Source organism: Equus przewalskii, chromosome 5 (assembly GCF_037783145.1).
Source record: "Equus przewalskii isolate Varuska chromosome 5, EquPr2, whole genome shotgun sequence".
In the NCBI taxonomy this organism is placed as follows: domain Eukaryota; kingdom Metazoa; phylum Chordata; class Mammalia; order Perissodactyla; family Equidae; genus Equus; species Equus przewalskii.
Genome location: NC_091835.1, coordinates 34,586,535 through 34,606,047, shown reverse-complemented (window position 1 = coordinate 34,606,047; position 19,513 = coordinate 34,586,535). Strand labels below are relative to the sequence as shown.

The 19,513-nt window shown below is 46.0% G+C and overlaps 1 protein-coding gene across 4 annotated transcripts in view; it reads left to right on the top strand.

Moving 5' to 3' along the window:
• ANO2 (anoctamin 2) overlaps positions 1 to 19,513 on the top strand; it is a 326,384-nt gene that overhangs the window by 53,166 nt on the left and 253,705 nt on the right. For all 4 annotated transcript variants that reach the window (XM_070618946.1, XM_070618948.1, XM_070618947.1 and 1 more), the window contains one exon: positions 16,292 to 16,390. In XM_070618946.1, coding sequence (XP_070475047.1) covers positions 16,292 to 16,390 — 99 coding nt within the window. The remainder of the gene's footprint in view (positions 1 to 16,291; positions 16,391 to 19,513) is intronic.

Here is a 19,513-nt window from a genome sequence, read left to right as displayed (position 1 = left end):
CCTTCCCCAGTTGTGAACCGAACCCTGAGACACTGACTGTATGATCTAGCTGTTTAGGGGAAGGGGCTGGGAGCCTCACATTCCTCCCCAGCGGCTCCCCTCTTTTAAATTTTCTGCAGCCCTTAGGCTCTTAGTCTTTTTTCCTACCTCCTGTAGGGTTTCCCAGTCTGTAAGCTACTTGAGGGCAGGGTCTGTGTCTGGTTCCCCTCCGAGTCCCTCCTTGTTCATAGTGAGGACTCCGGATGTGTGAAAGCACTGAGCATTGAGGCGTCTGTCCCTATCTTCCTGAGCATGCAGGTGGGAGGTCTGGGCTTCCGTGGGTGTCCCTGGACTGGAGTGTGAGTAGGGCAATGTTACCTCTCAACAGTGATGGCTAGTGTCACTGGGGCTGAAAGGCCCCTCCAGAAGGCTGCAAGGCTGTCACCGAGCCCAGCCGGCTTTGCAGCTCCCCATGAAGTTTGTCACATACACTCCGGCCACCTGCAGAGACTTTCCTCCAAAACGCTTCACCACCCCTGAACAAGGAGCTTCTTCAAATGCTGGATGTCTCCCAAGCAGTCCCATCAGCTCAGGGAGGATTCAGCCGGGATGCCATGCATCTTCGGCGATTGACAGAAACACCTCATTCGTCCTGATGTGCTGACAGAAAGGCTAGAAGAGCAGCCAGAGACGTCGCTCCAGCTCAGCCCATCCCTAATCGACAGGACATGCTCCTCTCAGCCTCCTTCGGTCTTTGAGCAGTCTCTCCTTGGCTTCCCCCAGCATGCTGGATGGCCCCAGCCCGATCCTTCCAGAGAGGCAGGGATGGGTCAGGGACGAGGATGGGCAGGAGAATGCAGCAGGTATGTGGTACACAGTGAGTTGGACAGTATTGCCCGTGGAGTCCCAGACTTGCTGGTCACGTCTACAGCAACCCAAAAGTTGTCCAGAGTCAGCGGCTTAGCCGGCCCAGTGGTAGGGCCAGAGAACATGGGCCAAAATTCAGGAGCCTGGGACACCAGGTGTCATGGGACAAAAGAGAGAGAGAGAGAGAGACAGACAGACAGACAGACAGACAGAAAAGAGAGCTGCTTTAGGCACTTTTAGGCAAAAATTATGCAATTCTGACCCTGGCAGGGCCTATAAACTCCTCAGTCCCCACCCTTCTCTTTCATTTGCTTTATCCGGTCTTTTTATTTATAGCAGCATAGCAATCGGTCACTAACAGTAGCCTTGCTGTCCAGCCCAGGTTAAATTACCAAATGTTCAGGAAAAAAAAAGCCCCCAGTGCAAATACTGCCCTACCACCAAAGGAAATAATAAGTATGTGCACCTGCCATGTGCATGCCCATGGCCACTGTTTCCCACAACTCTTCACACCGACTCGCCACAACGGCCCCGTGCAGGAGGTCGTGTGCTCCCTTCTGTGGACCAGGGCTCAGAGTGGTTGAGTAACCACCAAGGCCGTGCACACAGAGCTGCAGGGCTCTCAGGTTCTGGAGCCTGTGTCTTTTCATTATACCGTGCCTCCTCCCAGGACCATGGGTGCATCATTTTCTTGGGAAAAGGACTAATTAGGAAGCTTGTCCAGAGCCTTGACAGGGCTGGCCCTCTTTGTGGGCAGAAGTGAAGGTCTAGGTAGCATGATTTTTAAAAAAATTGAGGTATAATTCTTATACCATAAAATCCACCCTTTTAGAGTGTACAACCCAGTGGTTTTTAGTGTATTCACAAAGTTGTGCAGCCATCACCAGGCGGCGTGATTTGAGCCTCTTTAGAAAGACACCGGGACCCTTATCCTCTCCCCACCAGCCCTCTAGTGTGCCTGGGTGTCTGCTGGGAGTGACCGGTGGGATAAAGCGTTCACAGCCCATCGCACTTCGGCTGGGTGGGCTCAGGTCTTCACCAGGCTGAGGCTTTCAGCCCCAAAAGGGTTGCCTTGTCATAGATGGACTAGCTAGTCACTTGGTAGTTCCCGAGTGAGGGGACATGAGCTTAGACTATGAGCTTCTTGAGGACATTCCAAGACCTCCCTTAGCTGGAAAGGATGTGGGTTATATGACAGGTAAGCCAGGATGAGGGAATGTACAGGCCACAGAGCCTTCAGAGCAAGACAGAGGCAGATGGAGGATCTCATGGAGATCTCTCAGAAACAGGTGGCTACCAGCAGAGGGAGAAGTGAAAGCATAGTTTACTCTTATCTCATTTACCTGGTCCTGGTTGAAGCTGGCTGCCACCCTGGGCCTGGTTTCTGGATTTCTTCTCTGATGAATAAAACGAGCTTAGAAGATTGTACATCTCCAGCTTTCTCTGGTCTCAGAAACATTCACGAAGCTTCCCGAGAATGTGTGCATGGCCTGTGGAGGATTCTAAGTGGGATATGCTGGGCTTTACAGCTGGGGCCCGAGTGTGTCTCCTCATGGGCTAAGACTTTAGGAGACCCGGATTCCTCCTCTACCCATTGATGGGTTTCTGGAATCCCCCATTGGTTCCACTTGCTCCAGTGAACCATTTGTAGTCCTTACTCTACTCTGGGCATGGTGTTGGGTGACTAGGTGCTTGATGAACAAGACAAGGACCCAGTCTTTAATAAACCATGATTTTTTTTGATCCTTTAAAAAATATAGATATCCCCAAGAGGCGTTCTGCTTTGACCTAGTAGTTATTTAAAACCCATCAGATGATTTTTTCGGATTATATTCTTGAGAGCAGGTTTTGCTTTGGGGCAGTGGAAAGGAAACTAAGTACTGTTGTCCCTCTTTCTGGCCGACTTCTTGTGGGTCGGCATCCAGGGTTAAGATTGGTGTCACAGCTAGCTTAAACCATATCTTTGTGCCAATTAGAAAAAGCTCTCCTTTTCTCAAGGTGATTTATTTCCATTTTTTGAAAGTCATCTTAATTTGATGATTTTGTTAGATCAAGACGCTTTGCTGCCATTCGTCAGAAGACTGTCATAACACATATACACCTCTAAAGCGTGTTCACTAGGGTTGGTGCCCCCTTCATGTAGCATCTTTGTGCAGTGCATGGCCTGCACAATTGCATGAGGCCACCTGGGTTAGGATAAGCACTAGAGCTCAGGAAATACCGTTTCTGGCTGGTGTCTGCTGCATTTCTTGTCTAGGAGAGGGGCCTCACCCTGAGTAGGACCTTTTTTCTTTGCAAGTTTTAGGATGTAAGAAGGGATGGGAGCCTTGGGGAAGGAAGACAAGAAGAAACCCAGTTCTATCCAGTTGGCGGAAGTCTCTGTGACTCCGCTGTAGCTCAGTCCTGGGCTTCCCCAGGAGGCTGGGAGCTTCATAGCCCATGGAATCACATTTGCGGTAGAATGATTGAAGGACCACTTCTTCAGGCTGAAGTGCTAGGAGAATTCCCACCCTTCATGAAGTCAAAGGGTCTTTCAGAGGGAGGGGACCTTCTGAGTTCAGCCTTGTCACTTTACAGGTAAGCAGGAAGCAGAGGCCCAGGGAGGCTCGGGTGTGACATTCCTAAGGTACCGCAGATGGGAAGTGCGGAGCTTGCCCCACGACCTGGGTCTGTACGTCTCATCGACTTGTCCCTGGTTTCTCCCACTGCCCTGGGGGCTGAGCAATGCTGGAATAGTGTTGGTCCAGATGAGCAAGAAAGGGCCACCTTTCTCCAGAGGCCCCTCAGAATACCGGGGTATCCTGTCCGCTTGGGACATAAAGAACCTGCTCCGTGCAGAAGGCACTCTGGAAACGCCTTCGTCTGTCTGCCTCTCTGAAGGGGATTTCTCAGCACGTTTGGCTTTTTACTTTCCCTTCCTATTGTCTTCAATGCCTGGGTAGGCTGAACTTTGAAATAAATTTTGGGTATTTACTTCTTTTATCCCTTCAAACACACAGGTTTAGTGAGAACTATGAGAATCTTGGATTTATGAGGGCTCCCGCTGTTCCTCACGGGAATTTGACTTGACAATGGCCCCAACAGCAGCTAGGTTTCTCTCCAGGGCCAGTGAGCCTTACTCAGGTTCCCTGAGAATGAGTTATACCTTATTCTCCTGATTGTTGTTGATTATGATTACTGATTGTGAAGTTTTCAGCTGAGAGGGAGCAGGTGCCACAGGGAGACCACCGTTGTCTTGGACAAGCCACTCCCTGCATCACGGCTGAATCAGAAGGGTCATCGTCACTCGAGAGGGGCACATGCCTCATTGTGTTCCCCAGACTCATTTATTCTCTTTTCCCCCTGGACCCTGAGCAACCTGTGGCTTGTGTTCTGGCCTGAATAAAGGTTAAATAGACAACATGCACTTGTTTCAGGGCCACCAATCACGTGGCATTGCTCCAGCATCAAGGGACTAGAGTTAAAGATGGAGAAGCCTTAGAAATAATGTTGACCCCTGAGAGCTTGGAGAGAGAAATTCTTCTCTTTGTTGTGTTGTTTGAGATGATGTTGACCCTCCTTTTTGTTGAAACCCTACTGGGCTTAGCTCTGTGGTGATGCTGGGAGGAACCCAGTGAGCTGCACAGCTGGATCTCTGTCCCCCTGGAGACAAGGGAGTCAGACATGGAAAGATGTCCATAGACAAACATGGAGCCGCATGTCACGGACAACTGACAAGTGAGGAGACTGGGAGCACTCACTTTAGGAGTCTGGAAGGACTTTTTGGAGAAGGTGTGGCTTGAGCCAGAGCATGCGTGGAGGACCACCTTTGGAAGGGAGCCTTAGAGAATTCTCGTGGCCTTGCGGGTGGACCTGGGGTGCCAGCTCAGCCGTGGCCAGCACATTCTCCATTTGGTCTCACCTCTAGGCTTCTCACCCCTCCTTCTTGCTCACCTCTTGCTCCCTACTCTCTCACTTGCCCTCTGTCATCCACCCTACCCCAAGCCCTCATCTCCTCAGCCTTTTCCAGCTTCCTTCTCCCCCCACCCCAGTGTCTATGTTTCTGATTATTCCCCCCAGTTAGTGTTGCTTGCATTCTTCCGCATTGAATCTCATTTTGTTATTTCCTGTCCCATATTTTCTAAACTCCCCAGGTCCCTTCTCATTTATTTCCCCATCGTCTCTGGTGCTGTTTGCAGCACCGCCCAGTTTGTTATCATCTGCAGATTTAATTAGCATGGTTGATGACCCCTTTTCTTCTAGACTGGACACCATGGGAAGGGATGGGTGGTCTCAGGCAGGGCCAGCTCGACAGCCGTGCATGTGTGCAGGGTCACGGCTGTGGAAAAGCCTGTTTTGGCTGCATAAAGGGGATTTGTTCCAAACTGGGCTCTCGCCTCATATAGGGGAAAAAATGCCCCAAGAGCCAGGTTTTTCTGGGAAAAAAGGGAGGCTCCTGGAAACTGGATTGCACAAACCCCTTCAATTCAAATTCCTCTGGCCAGAAGACACCATCTGCAAAATCCAATTATTATTAGCATCGGGCACCTATAACGTGCCAGACATTGTGCTGATGCCTTTTTGGTATCATTGCTGATCTTCACAAGCACTCTGCGAGGTCACTGTTGCTTCCGGAGTAGTATTTTTCTATTTTACCAAAAAGGAAACTGAGCCTCAGAGACTATATAACATACCCATGGTCACACAGGGGGTGAATGGCAGAGCTGGGATGTTAAGCTCAGTTTCTCTGAGCTCTTCCTTTAATGTACCCTGCTCCTCAAAGACCCCCATCTACTTCAGAGACCCCGGCCCCTGGACCTTAAGGCTAATGGGTTATTTTCGTGGCACCCTTGGCAGATGGGCTAATTCTGGGTATTTTGGGAAGCCCACAAAATAATCAACTGCTCTATTCTTTTTTATCATCACAGTGATGGGTCTTTTCCTGAGTGTCCCTGATGAGCTCATCAATATCAGATCCAAGATCTAGATTTGAGCTAATTTAATAACCTTTATTCATAAACCAATTTCTTTAAGCTCCACCTTAATATCTCTCAAGTCTGAGTCTGGTGTGGTGGGAGCAGGGGCTGGTGTGATAATTGCTGACACCGGCTTTTATGTCCCGTCTGATACATCTGTGGGCCCCACAGTGGTTTTCAGCTTCACTCCCTGAGCCGTGGGTGGTGGTTCTCGATGGAGCGCTATGCATTTCAGGAGGGATGATTTTTTCCTTGTGCGGGACTTTCCAGTACATACAAGCATGTTTGCATCCTTGCCTCCATCCGCTGAATGGTAGTGGTGCTCCCCACTCATTGTGACAGTCAAAAGCTCCCATCTCTTTCCAAGGGGAAGGGTGCAGCTCTTGTGGTTTGCATAAAGTGACACAAAGCCCACCTCAGGGCCAAAGGAGGCTGAGCAGGTGGAGCTCTGGTTCTCCAAAGGGTAGCCCCTTGAAATATTTGGTTTGAAGACAGGGTCCTTTAGCTGAAGAAAGCTTGTAGCTAGTGTTATAGAAGATTTCATGGCTTCTTTGTACATATTCAAAGTGTACCTGGCCTCCCTACAGAAGATCTCAGTTATGAAGGATTATTGGCCCCTAGAAGGGAGACCCAGAGCCCCACCTTCAAGAACCCGCCTCCTCTGACCTGAGGATGGTCACAGTGGCACATGGGAGGCTTGCCCCTCTATTCTCTAGGTTGACCACAGCCTAGACCAACCCCAGAGCAGATGGATAGTCACTGCCCATCTATTGCATTTCTTGGTCTCACTGGAGAATGGGAAGAAGTTTCCACCTTGAGCTCCACTGAGAAAAGAGGAAGGCACTCTCTCAGGGCTCCCTGATAGGGGGACTTTTGTCCTTCTTTATCCTGTTGAAGATATAATTAATCTGAGTGAACACACAGGGTTGACCCACCGAGATCACTGTTGTGAAGTTCATAGGCAACAGCAACATAGTGGGCAGTTTGGCCAGCAAAAGCCACATCTCAGCCCTCCGGCTCCCCAGCTTCCACCCTGCTTCAGGCAGGCTGGTCTCCATATGCTGTACTCACTTCTCCTTACACTTTTGCTTATCCCATTCCTTCCCTTCCTTGCCACTTACAACCCTTTTTGTGTGTGTAAATATGGTCATACGATGTTCAAAGTAGAACTCAAGTTCATTCTCCTTCATGACATCCTTTCTGGTTCCTCTGGCCCAGAGTCAGCTCTTCCACTGGTTTCTTATCTCAGTGAGAACTCTTGGTTGCATTGATAGAAAGCCCAACTCAAACTAGCTTAAACAACAAAGGGAGTTTATAAGCTCATGTAATTAGGAAGCCCATAAGTAGGTCTGGTGAGGCTTGATCCAGCAGGTCAAATGATGTCTCCAAACACCCCCTATTTCTCTATCTTTCTGCTCAACCTTCTGCAGGTTCTACTTCATCCTCTATTTACTCAATGGTCCCTTGTCTGACCCAGGCCTTCCCTTTATGGAACAAATTGACTGCCGCTATTCTCCTGAATTCTGGCAGAAAGGGAAAGCTGCTTTCTCCAACTCTAGCCAACATTTCCTCGCATCTTATTGGTTCTGATTGCATTACAAACATATTCCAGACCAATTGTTGTGGCCAGGGGGATGGATATGCTGATTGGCTCAGGCTAAGTGGGCCTATCCTTGGAGTTGGTAGTGAGGTCAAGTCTGTTGAAAACATGTGGCTGAGATCCAGGAGGAGCAAAATCTGGCAATTGTTGATGAGTGAGAGGGAGACAACAAACAAATGAGCATTCGCTAGTTGTCTTGTCCATTTGGACATTAGTCATTCCAGTCATGGTGTTATTCATCTGTCTGGTGTATTAGCTACCATTTATCTGGTTTCCAAAGAGACTGAAAGTCATATGATGGTATGATGGCTTATATTTCTTCTGTATGCCCTTAACTCTTAGCACATTGCTGAGCACATGGTTGTTGCCTGATAAATACTTGTTGAATTGAAATATGTTGAGATGATTAAATCCTAGGAAATAGTGCAATTATTCCTTAAGGGAGAGATAAGTCACCACTAAGACGAAACAACAGCACACCTTTGGGAGGGAGGGGAGTTAATTACCAATAGTATGAAGGTTTTGTAGAAGTGTCTCGAGGAGGGAAGAAAAGTATCAAAATCAAAGGATCACATAAGTTTTGAGTTAGGAGGGATATCAGAAATAGGGAAACTTTCAGAGATGATGTGGTGGGCTTTGATGTGCCTGGAAATGCTTCTTTCTCTTTCCCTGGGACATTTATCATATAGGCCAGAGGAATGAAGGTCAGGAAGGAGATACTGGGCATTCATGTCCAAAGGTTTGAGAGCTATTGAATTTAGTGGTACTCATGATGATCCATAGGGTGACCCTATGACTTATTGTCCAATCTGGGACATTTTTGTTAATCCTAAATTGCTAAGCTGGATGGGATGATGAGGCAAGGAAATAAACCGGGACTGACCTAGTCCAACCAGGACCTATTGATTATCCTTGCCTTGAGTAACTATCAACCATCCAACTCTCAACCACCCTTTGCCTACCACTCTGCCTCTGCCTTCCATTCCTCTGGGCAATGAAATGCTCACAGTCTCCTGGTAGGGGTGAGTGGGAAGCACACATTGCTGAGAGTTAGCATTCTGCAGCATCTGATTCCACTTGCAGGATGTCAACTGTCTGAAATAGTTATACTCTGATGAATAGGAAAGGGCGGCATTTCCCTCTGGTCTTTCCTCATGGTTTATCTATGACCTTTCCCCCTCTGTTTGGGACTGGGCCTGTGTGCCTGAAGCCTGGTCATCAGCCTTTCTTAGTTTTGAAGAGGCCCTTTCCTTTCTGCCAACATCTCCAGGGCTTATGGATTTTCATCCTTTTTTGTTTAAAGATTTTATTTTTTTCCTTTTTCTCCCCAAAGCCCCTTGGTACATAGTTGTATATTCTTCGTTGTGGGTCCTTCTAGTTGTGGCATGTGGGACGCTGCCTCAGCATGGTTTGATGAGCAGTGCCATGTCCGCACCCAGGATTTGAACCAACGAAACACTGGGCCTCCTGCAGTGGAGCGCGCGAACTTAACCACTCGGCCTTGGGCCAGCCCCGATTTTCATCCTTTTTATGGTAGAAATTTGGTCTCTGGCTTCTGGATTCTGTTCAGCCTGTTACTTTCTGCATTGTAAATTCCCAAGAGAAACATTCTCTTTTATCTTTAACCTCACTCGGTGTTTGCAGGTACATGCCAGGAGCTTTTGCCAAGGAGGGCTCAGCTATGATTTCTCTCAGGTGGGATCCAAGAAGCATGGTAGGATCCCTGTAGAGGTCAAGGGCATGTGTTCTGTGATCCAAATGGCAGGTGCGTGCTCTGCATTTTGAGTACCACGGCAGAGATTTGGCATTGGCTGCCCATGGTCTTGCTCTTTAAAAAATCCTTTTACATATACTTTATAGTTTGTAGAATATTTTAGTGTATATAATCTTGTTTGATTCTGGGATAGCATGGAATCATTATTAACTTTTGAATGTTTATTTCTTAATTAAAACCTAACAATATACAACATATTATTAAACAAATAAAATGTTTGACAAATAATATATTTTAATGAAAAATAGTGATAATTTTCAAAACAAAAATAAATTATGAGAAATGTGGCTTTGTTTTATATTTTTGCAAATCTTTTTTCCCTAGCCTTATTGAGGTATAATTGATGTATAATAAACTGTACATATTTAAAGTATCTGATCCGTTGAGTTTTGACATATGTACCCACTGTGAAGCCATCATAATAATCAAGATAATGCACACATCTACTCCCCCCAACAATTTCACCTGTCCCTTTGCAGTGCCCATCTTTCTCTCCTCCAGATGGTATTGTTATTAATCATTATAATTATTTTAACATTGCCTCTGAGTTTCAAGAGCTTTGGTGAGTTGTCAACAATGGTGCAGCTGGTAAGTGACAGAGCTGGGCCCCAAGACAGGGTCCTCAGGTCCTATTACCCATGGCCTTCCCATGACCTATCCTACATGGTGAAGATTCTTCCTCATTTCTTCTGTGGGATTTTTTGGGTTTTTGTTAAAGATTGGCACCTGAGCTAACATCTGTTGCCATTTTTTTTTCTTTTCTTCTTCTTCTTTTCCCCAAAGCCCCCCAGTACATAGTTGTATATTCTAGTTGTAGGTCCTTCTGTGCGGGACGCCACCTCAGCACGGCCTGATGAGCAGTGCCATGTCTGTGCCCAGGATCTGAACTGGTGAAAGCCCGGGCTGCCCACTTGGCCATGAGGCAGCCCTTTCTGTGGGATTTTTGAAGTAGAACAAAGCTCTGAGAACACTTAACCTGCTCGATTGCTGACTCCCTATATGGTGCTCCTTCCAGGGTGCTGTGCTGCTCTTGGGGGCCTCTGTGGCTCAGGGATTATTAGGTGGGGAGCAGGTTCTCTCTACCTTTGGTGTGGAGGGGACACTGACTTGGTTTTATTGAGTTCTCCCTCGCTACTTCATCTTCACATGGGCTTTGAGCATGTTTTCTAGGTGGCTCCTGTCTGGAGTGCAGTGAGGTGCAATGCACAGAGTAGACACTATGGTAGCAGGTCCAGAGAGCATCTCCTCTGGGTGCCTGTCCATTTTGGTGGTTAACCCAAGGGATCCTCCCAGCCAAGAATGCCCTTCCCTTTCAGGGACTTTTGGCAATGGCTGTTTGCTTTGGAAAAAGTACAAGATGAGGTGAGTTTTCATTTCTGTAGGATTCTGGGTAGGTTGTCCCCAGTCTTTGGCTGGGGACTAGGTGAAGCCTTTTCTATAAGAGGGGTCACGCTGCTGGTACCTTTTGGGTCTCTGGGACAGGGTGCAATGGGCATTTAGTCCGGCTATCTCCTTTTGCTGATCTTAACCCATCCTGGCCTTGGCCTGGGGAGGGTTGGTTTGGAGAGGAGATTCCCTTGCTCTCTTCTGGGGTCTCCCAGAAAAGTGAGTTTTCATCTTTCCTCCTCCAGTTGGGACATTCTTCCGTGTGCTTAATTCCAAGCCACTCTGTCTCTGGGAGGTCCAGGCAGTGCCTGCTCCCTGGTCATAGGTTGGAAGTTCCTGATAGCTGAAGGGAAGTCAAGGCTTTGTTCTTAATGATGACACAGGGATAGCCCATGGTGTTCCTCAAATGGAGGAGTTGTGAGGACTATCTCATTTCCTGCTGTAATTTAAAAAGTCTCAAGGCTACGCTCCCCACTCCTCCTTAGTCTGTGATGATGGCTGCCTGGACCACAGTCTCAGCACCACCTGGCATAACTCCTTTAGCTTGTGGACATCAACCATGATGATCTGAGAATGTAGGAGTCCCTGGAGGTTTCTCTTACCCTCACTGTGGGACCACATGCCTTTGCTTCTTGCTGATCCAAGATGATCTGGGTTGGTGATATCTTAGAGGAACCTGTTCCCTCTCTGCTCCTCTCCATTGTCCACATGCACATCTCCCCACCCTTCCTCTGGCAGCCCCATTCCTGGGCCACAATGTACTGCAGCTGATGTTCTCAGATCACAGCAGGGCCCGGGACCAGAGTACACTCAGGCGTCTGGGGTCAGCGTTGAAGTGGCTTGGCAGGACTGTGTGGGAAGGAGGCTTGTGGAGTATCGGTTTCCAGTGTTTGGCTGGGGCTGCCTCCCATTCACTCTTGTCTCTAGAGGGAGTTTGCGGTCTTGCGAAGCCACATGCAATCTTTGGATAACAACAAGAAGACATAAACAATACGGATAATCTCACCAGGAGTACGTGGGCCTCTGGTCCCTGCTGAGGGCCTTGAACAGTGGCTGGAGTACCGGTGAGAGGTGGCTGGGAGTGCAGCTCTCCCCCTCTCCCCCTCATTTCTCCATCCCTCATCTACCTAATCTCTTGTGAAGGGAGGGGCTGCAGGGTTGCCCTCAGATGGGTTGGGAGCCCTCAGGGATATGTGATGCTGTCCCTCACATGTAGTATGTGATGGACCCTGGCTTCAGGAGACCTGGATTCCGTGTCTGGTTCTGCTACTAACTAGCTATATATCCAAACTCAAGCAACTTAGTCTCTTGAGCTCCAGGTCTTCATTTGTTACTTGAGAAAGAAAGTAGGTATCCTTGGAGGTCTTTCTAACTCGAGAGTCCTTTGATCACATCAGTTCAGTCTTCTGAAATTCACTGTACCCATCAGCTGGCTCTGCTTTGAGCTATCAGCATGAGGATGCTGAATGGCACCAAGGAAGTCTAATGCTTGGTGAGTAAAGATACCAAAGACTAACAATTGAAGTCTCTTATTTTCCAGAGCGTCCCTGATTCTTCTCCTTAGTGCTACCACACCCTTATCAGGCCAGAAGGCAGAGAGATTCCAGATATATCCAGTTCTGGTTCAATTTCATTGTGTTGTATGAGCACCAGAATGAGTTTGTGCTGGTGCATTAGGTGCCTAGGAAAGGGAGCAGTGATCTGCAAATGCAGTGAGCATCAGGGGCGACTGATAGGAATGGGGAGGCTCTCCTGCAGGGTCTTCATAAAATTCCTGATCAAGTGGAAGATCGAATAAGTTTAGTTGTTGGCATGAGAAAAAGATTCGTAAGTGACCCTTAAGGGTATTGAATTATTCTCTCAAAACTGAACTAGATTTAAATTCTGTTGGCCAAAGTTAACCAATTACTTTCTGGGCTATGGTTACTGATTTTTAGGAACTGGTCACAGGATCCAAACAGAACCAACTAGGCATATGTGCATTTTGACACTGCAGTCACGAAGCCATCATTTTGGTTGGGTAGAGCTCATCCCCATGGTAATGGCCGACATCTACTGAATAATGTCCGTATTCCAGGCACTAAAGTGGGGACTTCCCATACCTTATCTTGAATCCTCACATTAGTCCTGCAGTGTTTCTCTTCTTCCTTATTCAGATAAAGAAATTGAGGCTCGTTTGGTTAAGTAACTTGCTCAACATCCCACAGCTGTAAAATCCAGATTTAAAATCTTAATCTGTTTTTATCTGAAACCTAAGCTCTTTCCACTCCCCTGCTTTGCCTGAAAGAATTCAAATTCTTTGAATTTGAATGGGTAGAGTGGAAGTCAGTTGGGCCTATGGAACAAGGAAATTTTTTTAAGCTCAATCTATGTTTACCTCCAATTTTAGATTCTTGGGTTAGTAAAAAGAGCTTCTGCATTTGGTGATGGCTCTGCTTAGGGATTTTCAAGTATTTGTTTCTTCTTTAGAAGACATAGCCAGTCACACCAGCTAATATTTCACATGAGCTTGCACGATTTTCTTTTTATGAGAAGGTGACAATATTACATGGCACGAAAGGAACATGACTGGATGTTAGCACCACAAAATTGCATTCCAGCTTTTGTTGTCATTTAAAACAAATCTGTTTGAGGAGAATGGAGGACAAGCATACTTCGCTGGAGGGAACTAACGTCTCCACATCGGGAAACAATTTTGCATTAGTTATTGTAAGGTTGCGCCGCAGCTCTAGAACCTCTAAAAACCATAGTGGCTAAACAAGGTAGAATTAGATCTTTCACATAAAAGTCTCGGAGACAGCCAGGGCTGTTATGACACTCTGTGAGGTGAGGACCCACTTCTCTCTGCTCTTTCTGGCCTTGACTTTGCCATCAAGGTGTCAGATGCTTATATCCATGTTCCATGCAGTGGGTTAAGGGCAGGGAAGAAGATGAAGGGGCCAAAGGCACCTCCTTGCTCTCTTTGAAAAGAGTTGCCAGAAGCTGCTTCCCAACACTTCCACCTACACTACACTGGCCAGAAATTGTGTTAGGGTTGCACCTAACTGCAGGGAGCTGTAGTGTTCATCCTGGATGGCCACGTGCTTAGATAAAAAAATGAAAAAAATGAGAATGGCTGTCAGGTGGCAGCTAGCAGTCTGCCACCAAGGCCATGGGATTAGACCCTGGTCCTCCCAAACCTTTCTCAAACTTTGAACATCTGTAGCCACTTAGTGGACATTTGGTACACACTTAAGCCACCAATTCTAGAGTTAGAAAAAAAGGGTTCATCGTAATTTAAAAATAAAGACAAAACATAATATATTAAAATCAGTAATAGTCATGATTTCATCTTAGTGAGAGGGATGGTACTGTTTGCCATCTTTCACCAAAATCATCATTTCTGGGGCCGTGATGGAGAGGTGGGGTTGCAGGTCAGCTTCACAGATGGTTTCTTTTCTTACCTTTTATTTTCACTAAATTAGAGAAGCTTGAATTACAGTTAGAAATGGCAGCAAGTGATTGATGACTCTGTCTAGTAGTCCTGGATATCACAACCATGGATGGGTGCAGAAATTGGGGAAATTTCTTGCTGAAGGCCACTTCCAGCGTTTTGTCAGAACTATGTCCACTTGGAAGCTGGGACGAAAGTCATAGGATGACCTCAAAGATTCCTTATCCATCTTTTGATCCAACTTTAGTCTGAGAGGCATGTCTTTATATTCTGTCCCAACCCTTGGATGTGGTTTTCAACACTGCTCAGTAACATGGCATGTCTGTCTCTGATGAGAGAAGAGAAATTGCAGATAGAGCATAGACTGCCTGGATTCAAATACTTTTTTTTTTTAAATCACGCTATTTGTATAACTTTGGACAAATTATTTAAGTTTTCCCTGCCCTAATTTCCTTAATTGTAAAATAGGGATAGTGACAGTACCTACGTGACAGCATGGCTGTGAATATTCTATGAGCTGAAGCAGATAACCACCTAGCTCCATCCTGGCTCATGATACACACTCAGTATCTAGGCATCGTACTGTTATTATTCTCAGGTATTTGCAAACTCTTGACTATCCAAGACTTTCTACCACAGTTCAGTCTTAAATCCTGGTTTATTCTTCACTCTTTTCGTTCATAAATCAGAGCATTTCATCTCTTAAGTGAAAGTGGCTTCTGGATGTTTGAATTACTGAAGGTATTGTGGAGCTGCCGTTCACAGTCATGGAAATAGTCTCCACTTGCATTAGGAGCATCGTGAAACACCTTACGTTATTCACATTTCAGATGCGTACGTGCGCACGTTGTAGTCTGCACTGCAGTGTGGACAGCAGTCTTCTCTTGGCCGCAATTTCTCTGCCTGGCACTCGGGAAAGGCAGGTGGTCAGAGTCTGTGTGTGGCTGGCTTCCACTGCTACCTTGAACCTCACTCAGGACCAGAGGGCAGGTTGTTGAACACCAGGGACGACTGCTTTTCTGTGAGCAGTACCACCTCTGCTCAGTGCTGGTGTCCATGCATCCTGCTTCACAAAATACCCAGCAATGCAATAAAAGCCCCCTTTCTTCTGTAGCTTGGGTTGTCAGGGGGTGAACAGAGCGAGAATCTGCGAGCACACTTGCTAGGGCCGATTCTCACTGCACTCCTTAGTGGCTTTATCTTAATGGAGGCGGCGTGTTAGCCAGCACCCCGGCACCTCCCCACTGTGGGGCAGGCTTTCCTGGGATTTCCAATACTCAGTTGATGAGGGAATTTTGCTGTCAGTTTGTTCTGCTTTCTCTGTGGATAACAGTGTTTGTGACTAATTTTGCAGGTAGTTTCGAAGCTTCTCACTAATAAGGGGGCTTTTGCCTGTTTTTCCTACTTGTTTTGGTCTCCTTTCATTCTTTAGTGATAAAATTAATTGAATTGATGTTAGAAAGTATTTTTTTATCTGTGTGCGCGTGTCCTGAAAAAATTTGAGGTTTTATTTGAAGATGAGAAGAAATTGATGGCTTCACGTCATAATCTGACCAATTTTTGTAACAGACACTGCGACTGGGGCCAAATGGATTGCTGAGTCAATGAGACTTAATTTTAAATGCTCATCACTGCATTTCCTTTTCTTACTTTTCCTTTTTCAGGTGAAATTAATGAGCTCACGGAATCACTTGTCCTGAGACATAGATTCATATTCTATATTCATATGGGAGCCCTCTTCAAGATTTATGCTTATGGTGTTATTTTGAGTTGTCCTATTCAAATTGTTATTTATAGCTTTACTTTTAGGCTTAGGTGAACCCCTTTTGCGATTTGGGGCTGTGACAGCACAATGGTAGAACAAGAATACAAAGTTAACGATAAACAATGAAAATACATGAATGTAGACAAGTTGTAGGCTGTTCACCGAATGCTAGTGGAGGTAAACTGACGGATATTGAGAGTCTAATGGGATTTCTGAAAATCACAATTGCTTACATTTCAAATCTGTGAGCACAATGGTTTTAACTCTTCTTTTCCTCTGAAGCCACTAAACTCCGGGGACCACGCTTTGGGATCACTACCCTATGGTTTTTAATGAGAGCATTTCTGGAATAAGAGTGGTGAATGGGGTGTAGGCGGGAGGGGACTAGCCCTGGTGAAGTTTGAAGAGAAAAAACCAACAGAAACCGAAGAAATAACAGGTCTGGGCTTCTAGCTTGGGAGCGTTGGGGAGCCAGGAAGGTAAACTATGTCCTTCTAAGTGTTTCCATTTCTTCTTCTTTTGTATCTTGCAGAGTAAAAGCCAGGGATCCATCTTTGTCCGGATACATGCCCCGTGGCAGGTGCTGGCCAGAGAGGCAGAATTCTTGAAGATCAAAGTTCCCACCAAGAAAGTATGAGCATGTTTCTTCTGGGTTTGGGGGCCTCCCGAGGGCTGGATGGATGTAAATAATTTGGGAACAGGGAAGGTGGGATGTTTGTTTTGTGAAGTTGAAATCCCTCTTGCCTCCCCAGGGACCCTAAGTATGGGGCACTGTTGTGGGTGGGATGGGGAAGAGATTTGGGGTGGGGAGAGGAGAGGGGTTTGGAGGATCTTTTCACCTCAGAGCTCCACCTGGGATGTGCTGCACGAGAAACCCCAAACATTGCCCTGGTCCAGCTTCTTGATTTCTCTGTTATGCCTCCTTTCTCCCTCTTCTTGGAGTCCTAACACTGCCAGGCATTTCTTTAGAGTGAATGTAGCAAGGAGAGCAGACAGCAAGCCATGCTGATGCGGGCAGCAGCGTGCAGGGAGAATAGCACCAAACTTGCCGTGAAGACACCTATTCCGGTTGTGACTCTGCCACAAAGTATTGTGTGATGGTGGGTTTTGCTTTTCTCTTCTGTAAAATAGAAGATTCTTAATCAGGCGAGTTGGTTAAAATAATCTGGGGAGTGTTTTCAAAATTTTCATGCCAATGGCTCACCTCTGGGATTTTGATTCAGTTGGTGGGTATGGAACGAGGTTCTGGCATCAGTACTGTGTAAAAGTTCCACAGGAGGTTCTGTGGCACATCTGGGTTAAGAGCCACACAGTTTAGATGATTTTTGAAGTCCTTTTCAGCCAATATGGTCTATGTATAATTTAAAAATCTCCCTAGGGAATTCCTGGGTCACAGTCTCTTTGTAAAACAAAATCCAGCAAACATCTCCAAAGAGAAAAGCAAGGTGTCTACAGATTCACCGTTTTTTTTGTTGTTAGGCATTGTAGGAGAAAGGAGTGGCCTATGGGCTTTGATCATTTGAGATGCCTCTAGGCAGGGTCCTGGGGCAGATGATACTCTAGTCTAACCATGGGTGATTTATGGGTGATCTCTCTGTCTCTGTCTCTGTCTCTCTCCCATCACTGACACACATCCGTGGTGTCATTTCACAAGTGGTGAGCAGCTTTGAGGAGATCATCTTCATTATTCTAACTTCCGTTACCATAATTTCCACCCTCCCCATTATTAACAGAATTCCGTATTTGTTGCCTTCTGCACCACCACTGTTCTCACCTGCCTTCTCATCCCCATCTTCACTATTGGTAGCAACACCATCGTGATTAACATCATTGGCTATGCTCACACCATCTTCACTACCAACAGATCTACTGTCCCCATCTGAAATCACTCATCAAATACCATTGTAACATGAATCCCCTATTCAGGAAGGGTAAAGTCTGTGGGTTCTGTTCTTATAGGTTTATTAAGATGGATAATGCCTCCATGGCAGTTGACAAATGATCATTAAACAATGATAAAACAGAGACATGAATACTACCTACAAACGTTTTGCCAGTAAAAGGTAAATGTATTGGGGTCACATGCCTGAGTGTCTTGGTTTCACAAGGGCCACACTGTGTTCTTTTCTCCTTCAATTGCACTGCTGTGTTCTTTGTCTCCTGGTTTTGGACCTCTCATTCCTAATGCCACCGTCCTCAAATGCAGGCGTCCTCTTTGTTCTGAGCTTCCGCTCCTCCTCCACTGATGGTCTCCCAGTCTGCTGAGCGTAAGACCCAAGTCAGCCTTGAATGGAGGCCTCTGCTTCCCTATGGGTGTCCTAACTTGGCCAACCATTTCATTTCTCTTTCTTCTGTCTTCCGTCTAACTTCAATATATATTTCTTCTACGTTCTCTGGTTTATTTGAATATCTAATGTTCTCTTAATTTCATTCTATTTGTACCTTGCTTCCTATGTTTTTATCTCTGCTGGCTGATCCCTGGAAAGAAGGTAAGCAAAACTCTAATGCCCATGCTATTGCTACTATACCCCTGGACGATCCTTTTAGCAAGAATTCTAGAAACATAGACGTGTGCATCCTTCTTCTACTCTCCCCTCTTTGCCTCTTTTTCTTCTTTGCTTTCCTTCCCATTCTTCCTTCACTTTCATGCGTTTCCGTCACTTCTTCCCTCTCCCTTCCACCTCCCTCTCCTGATGCCTTCTCCTAGCCTCCCTCTCTGTTCTTTGGACATCTTACCACACCTCTCACTTCTCTACCACCTTTTTCTCCTCCTCATTCAGATTCAGCCTCAAGGAGTGCCTACCTCCAGGCCCTCTAGTCTTCTCTTGTCCTTTCACAAGCTCTTATCTTTGAGAGCATCATTCTGCTTAAATGACAGGTCTGCCCTCAGAGTTGCTGTGCCCCTAGGCATTTAGCCTGTTGGAACTTACCATCTGTAGTTTAGGTAGTACCTGCTCTTGAATTTGTAGATGAGATGATTAGGACAAGGACACACTGTATCATGGCCATCTCTGAGTCTCTCTCCTCTTTCTTCTTTGCATTTTTTTTATAATTCAGATATATTTGACATATTACTTGTGTAAATTTAAGATGTACAACATGTTAATTTGATACGTTTATGTATTGTAATATGATTGCCATTGTAGTGATAGTTAACACCTCTACCATGTTACATAATTATTCTTTTTAGTGCTTGGGATAATTAAGTTGTAGTCTCTTAGCGAGGTTGATGATTATAATACAAAACTGTGTCTATATTCACTATACTGTGCATTAGATCTCCAGAACTTATTTACTACTCATTGCGAGTTCGTACCCTTAAACAATATCTCTCTATTCGCTACCCCCCCCATTCCCTGGTAACCAGCATTTTAATCTCTGGTTTGAGAAGTTTGACTTTTGAGATTCTGCCTATCTGAGATCATCCAGCACTTTTCTTTCTCTGTCTGACTTATTTCACTTAGCATAATGTGCTCAAAGTCTATCCATGTTGTCACAAATGGCAGGATGTCCTTTCTCATGGCTGAATAATATTCCATTGTATATATATCCCACATCTTCTTTATTCATTCTTCTGTTGGGCACTTAAGTTGTTTGCATACTTCCTTCTCTTTCATTTTGGTGGCATAGGGTGGTAGACGCCACACTGGATGAGTCCTCAGAAGACCATACTTCCAGCCTTAGTTCTGCACTTTTTTCCAGTGTGATTTGAGATGTCACTTTGTCTTTGAGAGCCTCAGTTTCCTCATCTAGG